This window comes from Cavia porcellus, unplaced genomic scaffold (assembly GCF_034190915.1).
Source record: "Cavia porcellus strain 051 isolate PalLab524CR breed Dunkin Hartley unplaced genomic scaffold, mCavPor4.1 scaffold_29, whole genome shotgun sequence".
In the NCBI taxonomy this organism is placed as follows: domain Eukaryota; kingdom Metazoa; phylum Chordata; class Mammalia; order Rodentia; family Caviidae; genus Cavia; species Cavia porcellus.
In genome coordinates this window covers 3,806,980-3,819,445 of record NW_026947512.1, presented here as the reverse complement: position 1 = coordinate 3,819,445, position 12,466 = coordinate 3,806,980, and the positions used below count along the sequence as shown (strand labels likewise).

At 40.4% G+C, this 12,466-nt stretch overlaps 1 protein-coding gene across 9 annotated transcripts in view; it reads left to right on the top strand.

Moving 5' to 3' along the window:
• Window positions 1-9,645, top strand: part of Npl (N-acetylneuraminate pyruvate lyase) — a 44,230-nt gene extending 34,585 nt beyond the window's left edge. For all 9 annotated transcript variants that reach the window (XM_003474924.5, XM_063240183.1, XM_063240184.1 and 6 more), the window contains 2 exons: window positions 5,599-5,638; window positions 9,043-9,645. In XM_003474924.5, coding sequence (XP_003474972.1) covers window positions 5,599-5,638; window positions 9,043-9,227 — 225 coding nt within the window. In that variant the 3' untranslated portion in view covers window positions 9,228-9,645. The remainder of the gene's footprint in view (window positions 1-5,598; window positions 5,639-9,042) is intronic.
• The last annotated feature ends 2,821 nt before the right edge of the window (window positions 9,646-12,466 follow it).

Sequence of the window (12,466 nt, the reverse complement as noted above, 5' to 3'; positions counted from 1 at the left end):
ACAAAAAAGACAAAAAAAAAAAAAAAAACTGAATCTGTCCCCGTATGACTAATCAAGACAGGCCTCACATAGGAATGGGTCTTCTGTTCTTTCTGAAGAGGATCTTATTTTTACTCTATACTTTTTTAACTATAAAATAACAGTCACAAGTTTCTGGGGAAATGACCACATATGGCCATCACATTGAGAATGTCACACTTGAGTCATCAGAGAGCATGAGGAAGCTGTGAAATGAGAACCTAAAACTAGGAAAGCTTAATCCAAGGTCAGGGCAGATGCTCCTGTCCACCCTGGAAATGTGCTGAGCATGGCAGGCATCCCACCCTCAGGCCTGAGCCAGCAGGCCTCTACAGCTTCCTATGGTTAAATATTTATCTTTGTCCAGCCCCCGACCAAATGAAGCCACGAGCAGGAGCAGGATAGGAGGCTATATCAACTAAACTAATCATTGACTAGATTTTAAGTAAGAGTAACAGCCGTATATGATGGTGCCTGCTTATGACCCCAGGACTCTGGGAGGATGAAATAGGGAGATGGTAATTTTGAACCCAGATGGGAAATTTAATGAGACTCTGTCTCAAAATTTAAACAAACTTTTAAAAGAGAGTAGAGGGTGGGGTCGTAGTTCAATGAGAATGCCTTAGGTTCAATAACCGGTACTGCAAAAAAAGAGAAAATTCAGGGAGCAAGTCTAGATTGTGTAAGCGCTACCATCTGTTTGCAAGCATTGTTTGCTGTTCTTGTTTCCTTAGCTTTGTATGAGTCATTTCTGGAAGTCCCAACCTGCACCAAGATGAAGGACAGCATAGTCACAAACGGTGTAAACTGAAGTAGCTGTGGTGTGAGCCTCCCTTGTATGGCTCTTCCTCAGGCTGATTCCATTTCTGTCTTTTTCTCCCTTCTGTCCCTACTCAAATTATCTCATTCAAATAGTGTTGGTAAGGAATTCAGTTCACCACGTGCTCTGCCGTCTTGCAGAAGGCAAGTGTGACAGGGACTCATTTACTCATGTGCCAGGGGCCACCCTGGCATACGATCATTTACGCCAGGGGCAAAATTTCAGTAAAGCTGGTTACCACCTCCAAAGCATTCAGTCAGTGCAGGCAGACAGGTGAAAAGTTAGCTCAGCCCCATTTACTCTTGTGGATGTAAGTGCCATCTGTTACTTTTACAAGACTGAAATGACACGTGTACAAACATATTCCTTGCAGTTTGTGTTTATAACAGCAAAAGACAGAGACGGCCCAAATATCCATCTGTAAGCCAGTGGTTGAATACGTTATCCCCAAGTTATACCATGAAATTGTATGCAATTGCATGCAATTAAAAGAATGACATCTCTGTTCTGCTCTGGAAAGATTCACGTGATACAAAAAAGCAGCACGATATAGGATAGTAAATGTATTGCACTATACATGGTGGTGGGAGAGCGTGTATTTATAAGGTTTTTAATATTAAGATTATATTCTGGGGCTGGGGATTTAGCTCAGCGGCATAAGCATCTGCCTTATAAGCGTGCAGTCATGAGTTCAATCCCTGGTACCAAAAAAAAAAAAAAAAGATTATATTCTGTGTTGAATTTCACTTCAGGTAGACAGCTGGTTAAAACAGCACAAATATCTTATACATTTTGATAAATACTTTTCAACATAAAAGTAAAATGTTATTGTATCTCTTAAAGAGGTATCTGAGGTTCTTTTTATGTTTGTTCATGGATATATGGGTGATTTTAAATACCAGAATTAGTTAGGATTCAGCTGTGTTTTTAAAGAAATAAGTGCTGCAAAACCCTGTTCTTAGAAAATAGTACATTACAAATGGAAATAGTTTTGTTTACAGTGATGTCACTCAATTCTTTGAACAATTTTGTGTCATCTGCCAAAATTAGAATGCTCAGTTGTTGGGTAAGTTTGTGCTCCAGGCATCCTGGAAGGCAGACCAGCTGGAAGACACTGAGTTCAGCTCCCAGCCTCTTCCATTACCCCTCTCCCACCCTGGATTACAAGGCCAGTTGGAAGAGTGTAAGACCAATGGGAATCCAAGACCCCGGACCACAGTCCAGCGTGCAGACACACACATAACTTTGAAGGGTGAAGTAATCGGCTCGGCTAGTAACTGGAAGCCTGTGAAACAGGAGTGCAGAAACGCAGTTGGACTCTGGAGAACTTCACCAACAGATAGTCCCCACCCCCACATCCAGAGGCCAAGATCCGCTCCATACCCAGCACATCTCTGGGGTGTAACATGGACTCTATCATAGAACCATAAATGCCAGAAGGTAGGTTCTTGGGATAGCTATAAAGAATCAGCTACATCTGAAGGACATCCCTGAGGAATGGACACCTCCTTTCTTCCTTGAGAGAGGCCTCAGTGCTAGTGGTAGAGCTACATATCATGGGAGGTTTTGGGGCATCAACATAGAAGACAAAAAGAAAAAAAAGGTGGAGAATGGCAAGATGCAGAAGCAGGGTGCAACTCCAGACCCCCAGACCCCCAGCCCACCCAGGACAGGCATAAAACTCAATGAGATGCATGAAGTTAGAAGTCATATACTGAAAGCTTCGGAACAATAACAACAGAAGTGAAAAAACAAGTGGAAAATGCTATAGAGAAAATGATCTCACAGGTACAAAAAGAAACGATGCTTAAAATCAAAGATATTAGAGAAGACATAAATAAAAGCATAGATGAACTTAGAAAAAGATGGAAATAAAAAATGCTCAACACAGTAAAGAAGAGGAGTCTGTGAAACAGATCCAAACAGAGACCTAGGAGATGAAAACATCCATTGAAAGTATATGCAAGAGAATGAACAAAGGAAAGGATAGAATTTCAGATTTTGAAGACAGAATTGCAGCTAGTGATCATGGAAAGAAAGATATCTTAAAAATAGCAAGAGACCATGAGAAATCCATCCAACAACTACAAGATGAAAGAAAGAACGACACAAGATTGATTAGGGTCAGTGAGAAAATTGGAATCCGCACAAGTGCTATAATAGCAGTCATAAATATAGATGCACCTAATATAGAAGCGCCCAACTATATAAGACAGTTATTGATAGACATGGAAAATGAAATAAGTGGAGAACCAGCAGCAGCTCCTGAGATCCACACCATGTTGGAACTTAGGACACTGGGAAGCAAAGCAAGCACCTCCCCCACCTGGTAAGCCATGGTGGTCTGGCAGACTGCGGCCCCTCCAGGGGGAGAACCAGCAGCAGCTCCTGAGATCCACGCCACGTTGGAACTTAGGACGCTGTGAACCCAAACAACCAGCCTGTCTCCCTGCTAGGCAATAGTGAACCTACTGATGCACGGCCTAGAGTCAAAGATACCACTTCTCCTACCCACCTTCTCTCCCCCTCCACCACTACCCATTAGCAACCAGAAATCTGAGCGTCTCCTGGGAGGCTGACCATAGCAAATAAGGGGGACTTCCTTCTACCATCTCTTTGAAGGCAAATATTTTTATTACTGTTTTGCTCTTTTCTGATTAATGGTACTGCTCTATTCAATATTGTTTTGATAAGTTCTATAGTATTCTATATTTCATCTCAATTTGATATACGTGATGGAAAGAACAACTATTATAAAGATAAAATATACTGTGATACCTATTACTGTTATCCCGGTAACCTGCTGTGAAGTTCTGTACCAGTTTCACTGTACGATCTTAGTTGGCTTTATTCTGTCTTGTTCTGTTGTATACTTTCAAAATAAAATTTAAAAAAAAGAAAAGAAAAGAACAGTAACAGTTATAATAGGAGACATCAGCACCCCATTGTCACAGAGAGACAAATCAAGGAGACTGAAAATCAGCAAAGAAATACCAGAGCTGAACCAAATCTGTGAACAAATGGACTTAGTATGAAGAAGCCACACCCCGTGGCCCTGCCACCATCAGGGGAGCACTGGTGAACCACTACCCTGTGTCTGTCCACTATTCCAGGAACTCCAGATTGGAGGACCCCAGGTGCCTAGTCCAATCCACTATACCAAGGAACTGGCAGCCAATGCAGAAAACCCAGCATGCAGCAATGGACTGATTCAGAGGAACATAGGAAAATGTCAAGAGGAAGGAGCAAAATACAATCTCAGACCTCCAGCCCACACAGAACAATTTCAGGAGACACAGATATAGTAGAAATTAGAAGTCACACACCTGAAATTTCTGTAAAGATAATAAGTAAAGTCACTTAGCTCTTCTATTGTTTGGTTAGTCCTACATGCCTATGTCTGATGGTCTGGACAGCTATTTTAAGAGAGCAAGAAGCATAGTAGCCATTGTTAATTTTCTATGATCTTGTTTTGAAGTCCTGTATTATTGCTTTGTTTGGTTTGGTTTTATTATCTTTTGTTTTGTTTGATTTTTTTTCTTTTAATTGGTACCAGGGCTCAAACTCATGACTGCCTGCTTGCAAGGCAGGCACTTATGCCACTGAGCTAAATCCCCGGCCCCTGTTTTGTTTGATTTTATTATGTCTGACTGTATGGGCAACTATTCTGAAGATAAGAAGATGTATTATGGTAGCCATTATTGATTTCCTATTATCTTGTTTTGAAGCACTATGTCACTTTTATTGTTTTTGTTTTTGTTTTTACCAGAGATCGAACTCACGACCATGCGCTTACAAGGCAGGCGTTTATACTGCTGAGCTAAATCCCTGGCCCTATTGCTTTGTTTTGATGGGCCTTATTCTGTATTACTCTCTAAATTAAATTAAATGTAATTTAATTTTTAAAAAAAGAATGTTTGATTGTTAATGGTTTTCACCTGACAAACTGGGGCACAGTGTTGAAAGCAGAGGATCAAAAACTCTGATTTTCAAGAGTACTTGTCTATTAGTTAAGGAATCCTACATTCCTTATCAGTATCCACACTCTGTTCTGGTGTGTGTGGTTCCCTCACCCACCCCACCTTGTGTTGGGGATGGAACCCAGCCCCTCATGAATGCTAGGCAAGCGCTTTACCCTTGAGCTATACCCCACTTCTCAGCACTAACATTTTAATTAGTTCCTTTATTTGGTGCCCTAAGAGTATCCTAAGTCAGGGATAATAGCAATCTGCCTATTTTTTCAAAATCAGGACAAGACTTTGAAAGGGAAATAGAAAAGGACAAGTTGCACCTCCATTATGTTGATAAGCTTTAGAAAACAGCACTTGTGGAAGTTGATGTAGAAGTTGATTGTCATAAATTCTAAGCATTGGCCAAGTGCCTTTAAGTATCTTAGAAGGTACCCCCAGAAGCATGAGTGGTCCTATTTGAAAACTACTGCACTAGGACTCAGTTTACCTCGAGAGCTGGATGGGTAAGGGGTGCATTCCCACCTCCCTCACTGGGGTGGTCTGTCATTGCAGCTTTTTTCTCAGCATGGGCCAGTTCTGTAAAGCCTGTGTGTGAGGAAAGATCCTACCTTAGCAATCCATCCTAACCTGACTTCACCACACACACACACACACACACACACACACACACAGAGAGAGAGAGAAAATGTGATGTGTAGACTGTGCAGTTTCTATAATTTGACTTCTAAATTCCTTGAGTTCTTTTCACAGTTCAGCAATATTGACTCTAGATTTGTTTGTTTCTTTCAGTTTTGTATCCAGCGATTTATCAACTTTGTGATCAAACTAGGTAAGTGTCACATCTCTTCCAGCTCTGCCTGCAGCTGCCAAATGTCAAGGAAATAGAATTCCATCACTTTCCCCAAGAGTTTAACAAGAACACCTTCTATTCCTCTTTTGCAAGCAGGGTTTTGTTTCCAATACAAACCTTCAGGGCCAACCATATAAAATGGTGAGACAAACTCACACAGTAGTCTTTGTCAGTCTTCTAACAGCTTCTCTTGCGTTTTAGTATATTGTTATCACCACAGGCACACCCATTTTCTATTTTCTATTCTTTTACAGTATTAGCAATTCCTTCCTTCCCATTCCTCTGCACATTAAAATTCTACCGCTAAACCTGGAAGATGGCAATCTGAATACAATCTTACTCAACCAAATGACTGACAGCTCTCCCAAGAATATCTGAAAATTTAAAAAGAGTTCATTAGCACAAGTACACGTAAGTGGAAGGTTAGAGAATATACCAAAGTGAAATTGAGGGAAATACAGTGAATTTGAGCAGAAAAACCGCTCCAGAATCTTACTCCAGAACAAATGACTATTCATTCCACTTCTTCAAGAGATTGGCACTTGGGCCAGTTGGACACAGGTCAAGTCCAGCTAATGTTCAAGTGTACTCCTGGCAGACATCCCGCATCCTATGCAGCCTTTCAGCCGTGTCCTGGCAGCATCACCCTCTCTAAGCAGCCATTACACGCAGTGTCCCTGTTTCCCACAGGACTCTCAGCTCACCCTCTTCGTCTCTTCAGAGCAATGTTTCCATTTCCCCCCCTTTATCATTTTTGCCAGATTTCTGTGCCACACTTTCTGTTAATTATCTTTTATTATTTCCATGTCCTAAGCATACTTTTCCCAAGATCTTGGGTATGATGTAATAGTTATATGCTCCTAAAGTACATTAAAATAGATATGGGAATACTAAAATCTTGAAAGAACTAAAAGCTTGCCTCTGTACCACTTAAGTTAGCATTGCTTACCAGCAATAGTACTGCAACAGTTTTATAAAACACGCCTGGAAGATGTTATCTGAAACAATTCACTGTTGCTAGATCGCTTTTAGGTGTAGGGATAGGGCGGGAGGCATTGCTCAGTTTCTACTGTAATTAATTTAATAAAAGAAAGTTGCCAAGCATAGTGGTGCACACCTGTAATCCCAGCTGCTTTAGAAGCTAAGGCAGAAAGATTGCAAATTCAAAGATACCCTGGACAACTTAGTGAGACCCTATATCAAGATAAAGTTTTTAAAAATGATAAGGATATAATTCAGTGATAGAGTTTGCCTACCATGTGCAAAGCTCTGGGTCAGTCCTCAGAGAAAGAAAGGAAGGAAGTTAGGAAGTTAGTTCCTATTATTATCTGGAATTCAATAGCCAGCTTAAAAAAAAATAACAGTGATAGGTAATTTTCAGCTATATTTGCTGCATATTAATAATTACTTGCTTTTTTATCTGCTTCAGACTGAAGGTTTTATCTTTCATCAGTTCAGAAAAAGTCTGCTTGGGGGGGGTAATTTTGAGACAGGGTCTTGCTATGTAGATTATTCTGGCTTTGAATTTACTATGTAGCCCTGGTTGGCCTCAAATTTGTGGCCACCCTCCTGCCTCAGCTTCCCAAGTGCTGGGATTATAGGTGTGCACCACCATTCCTGGCCAAATCTCTGCTCTTTTCTGTGAATATTGTCTTAACTGCACTCAAGTTTCTCATTCTGAAAACCTGTTCAAGCAGGGCATAGTGGCACAGGCCTGTAATTCCAGCACTTGAGAAGCTGAAATAAGATAATCATAAGTTAGAGGCTACATAGTGAGTTCAAGCCCAGTCTGAACTACACAGCAAGATCCCTGTCTCAAAAAAAAAAAAAAGAAAGAAAGAAAGAGAGAGAGAAAAAGGAAGGCTATTAGATGAATTTTAGGTCATCTCAAATTTATGCCTTCTTTTTGTTGTTGTTGTTTTTTTGGGTTTTTTTTTTTTTTTTTTTTGAGACAGGTTTTCACTATGTAGTTTAGGCTACCTCAAACTCAACTGTGTAGCGCAGGCTTGCCTTGAACCCAAAGTGATCCTCCTGAGTGCTGAGATTACAGGCATGTGCCACCGCACCTGGCTAGAACTACCAATTTTTTAGTCATGGTTTCCACTGTTTAGTTTCCCTCATTATACAGTATTTTTCCATTTCCAGTATTTCTTCTTGGCATTTTTCCCAGATCTACCTGTTCATTATCCATGTGCTCATCTTTTAGCCTATGACTTGTATTCTTTACTTTATCTCTATGAGGTCTCCTTTAGAATTTTCTATCATCTCTTTTTAGGATGTGAATTTTTTCATTTGTGCATTTGGGGGCTCGTGTAATCCTTCTCATGTATTTTGCAGTTTGTACTCAGCTGGTCTTCAGAGACTGTTGTTTTCTAGGTAATCCACTCTCCAGTACTCTTGGCTGTAAGCTGCCCTACCAGTTAATTTCCATTGCCACTGCTAGGACAGTTCAGTTTTACCACTGCTAACCAGTCATCAAGTCAGTAACTTACTCCGATATCTATACCAAGTGCAGAGTGCAAATTTGATTTCAGTATTCACTGGTGGCATAGGCCTGGGATTTCTTTCTATGTGTTCCTGAACTCATGGCAATCCTCCTACCTCAACCTGCCGGGATTATAGGCGTGTGTCAACATTCCCAGCCAAGAGCGATTTCTTTCATGAGCTCTTTTCCGTTAACAGCCCTGGCAGCAATCATGCTTCCTTGCCACTCTACCCCCAGGCCAGTGGGTGGCGCTGTGGTTGCTGCTTTCTATTGCTTTTCACGTTAGGAGGCAGTTCACTCATTTTTTACGGGGAGTTTAAATCCATGCCCAAAGTCAAGGCTTTATCATCCATTCATGTGCTAGCTTTATAACCCTAGCACTAAACGGCAGCAGTGAGTCATAAGTCACCTGAAACAATGCAATTTCTCAGAGACCTCTCAAATAAACTTTAAGTAACTTTTGTGCTAGCAGGAAACATTATGTACTAAAAAACAAAAAGACACAGTATGTACCTAAATCAGACTGTCCTTAAGGGCTGTTTCCTTTCTGACCCTCTCATCTCTCCCACCCCTATATTCCTGACACCTTTCTTTGGTTCCTCCTTTTGGATCGTAAGCCTGATTGTCTTTCTTGGATCGTAAGACTGACTGTAAGTCTTTCTTTTATTTTATGGTTTGTCAATGTGTTAACATCTTCCAGCACTTCTGTGAGTTTCAAGGAGGAAGAGAGATTTCCTGGGTCCTCCTAATCTGTCATATTGACTATAAATGTTCCTATCTCTCATTTTCACCTTTTCCTAAGATGGTCATCCTTGTTAGCACGGGAACTTTTCTTTGGGAAGTCTGTTATAAAGTGGACAGTATCAGATACGTTTCCTTGGTTATATTTTCTCTTTAGGTTTCGGAGTGGCACAGACCAAAGCCATCATGACGCTAGTGTCTGGGATTCCAATGGGTCCACCCCGGCTCCCACTGCAGGAAGCCACCAGGGAGTTTACTGACAGCGCTGCAGCTAAGCTGAAGAGCCTGGATTTCCTCCCCTTTGCTGATTTAAAGGGTGGAAACTTGGGAGCCTATAGCTAGGACCTTTCTATAAATCAGGCTATATACACTGAAAACTCTTCTACCTTGAATAACACTCTTTCCTCAGGGACTTTTTAGATGAACTTGAATTAAACTTCCTCTTAGCAAATGAAATCTCACATCAATCAACAAGTATCTAAGTATCTAACTACAAGCCTAAAATTTCTTATTTTGTGAAGGTGTAAAAACTCTAAAAGGAGTCATGAACCCCAGCTTTTCATTTCACAGCTTTTTTTTAACAGAGAAATTTCTGTTTATATGGATGAAATGGAATTAAGAGGAAAATTATGATTAATTAATTCCACCTGTCTTTGGGAACACTCATTATCTTGATTTAGTCTTATTTTAAGGTTTTCTAACTTTAAACTACTATAATGTACTGTCATTTTAATAAATACTCATTTGGAATCCAGGAAAACTCATGTGTTGCATTTAGCAAGCAATTTAATTTTAATACCAAATTATAACGTGATCCAAATATATATATGTTTGTTTTGTTTTGTTTTTTGAAACACTATGTAGCCCAGGGTGGCCTTGAACTCCCTGAAGTTCTTCTGCCTCAGCCTCCTAAATGCTAGGGTTGGTTCAACTGTATACAATTCACACACCAGTTCATTTGGCCACTTAATCTAACTCTAGAACATTTGCTTTCAGATTAATTTTAATGCACAATTATCCCCCAAAACTTTGGGTCCAGGGGCCAGGGATTTAGCTCAGTTGCATAAGCACTTGCCTTGTAAGCACAGTCATGAGTTTGATCCCTGATACAAAAAAAATGAAAAACCTTGGGTCCAGTTAGGACTTACATCAGCTGTTGTAAATAAAGGGTTATGAGCATGGTGGTGTGGTTTGGATGTAACTCCTATGTGCAGAAACCTTGGTCCTTAGCCTCCAGATGTGGGAGGTGGTAAACCTTTATGAGCAGGCCTGGCAAGAGGTCCTTAAACCCTAGGGGCTTCCCACAAAGGAGAGCCTGGAGTTCTTTGTTATACAAGCCTGGGCCTGAGCCCTGACTTGCTTCTCAGCTTCCTCTTTGTCTGTGTGATCTCATTTTTGTAAGTACTCCTGCCATCTACCATGAAGCCTTCACCAGAGCTGACACTGCACCCTGGAGCCTCTAAAACTGTGAGCCAAACAAACTTCTTTTCTTTATAAACACTCAGCCTCTGATATTTTACTATAGTACCAAAAATGAACGTGGACTAGAGTTAAAGGGATCCATCATCAGGGCTTAAGTGGTAGCCCTTCTAAAGCATCTGTTACTAAAAGCAGTTCACAGGCTTTTTCTCTTCATTCTTCTCCAAAGATGAATTCAAGTCTCTGCTTTGTGCAGTAATATAGAGAACAGAGCTGGGGATTTAGCCCAGTGGTGCAGCACCTACCTGGGAAGCGTGAGGTCTTGAGTTTAATTCCCTGTACCAACAACAACAAAAAAAGATGATATAATATAGAGAATTACTTAAAGCAGAACATTTCAAAACAAAAAACAAAACCAGAAGGACTTCTGCATGGTTTCTGTGTTCATTTCCAGCCTCAGCAATTTCTTCTTGCAGACAGCAGTGCCTCAGAGTAAAAATGGAGCCCTAAGAGATGCCCTTCACAGTTTCTGTTCCTCACATCTTCCTATATCTCTCAGCTCTTTGGGAGGTTCAAAGGCTGAGGAAAGAGGATCACAAGTTCTAGGCCAGGGAATTTTATGAGACCCTGTATTAGAAAAAAATAAAGTAAAAGGGCATAGTGCAATGTAAAGGCTCTGGATAACAATTTTTTTTTTAATTTTTAGGTAGACTGAGTGATTTTTTGTGGGGTTTTTTTGGGGGGGAAGGGGGTACTAGAAATCAAACTCAGGACTTTGTGTTTGCCAGACAGGCACTTATACCACTGAGCTATATCCCCGGCCCTAGACTGAATGATTTAATGAAAATTATTTTTTGTAGTTCTGGAGGCTGGTATGTCCAAAATCAAAGTGCCAGGTGAGGGCCCACTTCCTGGTTTGCAGGTGCATCCTCGTATGAAAGGAAAAGGGCTCTATCCAAGTCTTCCTCTCCTTTCATTTTTCTTTGTTTGTTTTAGTTTTTGAGACAGAGTCTTGCCGTGTAGTTCAACTGGCTTTGAACTACTCATATAGCCCAGGCTGGCCTTGAACTCACAGCAATCCTCCTGCCCCAGCCTTCTCAGTGCTGGGATCACAGGCATGAGCTTCCACACCTTGCTTAAATACTGTTTTTTTTTTTAAGAGGATACAACCAAGGAAAATGAAACAATAAAACCAATCAAAATAAACTGGTATAAGTGATACAAGACTTCAAAACCAACACTAGTTACCATAATGCCTTTTGTTGTCTTCAAAATAGCTGCAGATACCTTTGGACATAGTAAAAATTGAACAGAACAGAACAATAAAGCCAAAATAGTGATGCAATAAAGGACTTGAAAACAAGCCAATAGTAAATCCCAAATGGCTACCATAATATGTCTTGCTGTCTTTCAAATAGCTGTTCATGCCATCAGATTTAACATAATCAAACAAAAGAGAATAAACCCAACCCAAGAAAACAATGAAAATGATACAGTTTCAAGGCAGGCATCTTCTTCCAGGGAGTCCTGGTTCCCTCCACAGTCCACGAGTGGCTCTCACTCACAGAGAGAGGCTTGTCTGTGGCTGGCCCCAAATTCTTTTTTTTTTTAATCCATTTTATTCAAAGATAAAAGGAAATAAAAAACTATAAATTTCAAAACACATCAATCATTGAGCAACAATGGTACATACATTGCACACTGTCATCTCCAAATCATTCAGCCAGAGTACAAGATATCTGTATTCAATTGTCCAAACAATATCAGTATAAATCTTTCTCTTCAGTGAACTCAGAGAAATCAGTAGTATAACTGATACAGGACAATGAAACTCCTGAACTACCATGTCTGGTACGAGTTTGTGTTCTCTAAAATCGAAGAATAAATTTTAGGAACAATGGAGGTTAAGAGCAGAAATATTTACTGAGAGAAAGAAAGCTTCTGTTTGAAAAGAGACAGAAAGGGTACCAAGTGGGTTGCTAAAGATTCTGTATTTTCTAGGGATTTTTATAGAGTAAAGCCGTGATGTGAGGTGGGTCTAAAGTGGGGAAACTGGAAATTTGCAAGGTAGACAGACATGAGGTGAGACAGAGCTATGGCCAATGAATAAGTTTAATTATTTGGGTAAAATTGACCAAATTAGGGACAATGGGGAGGCTAGC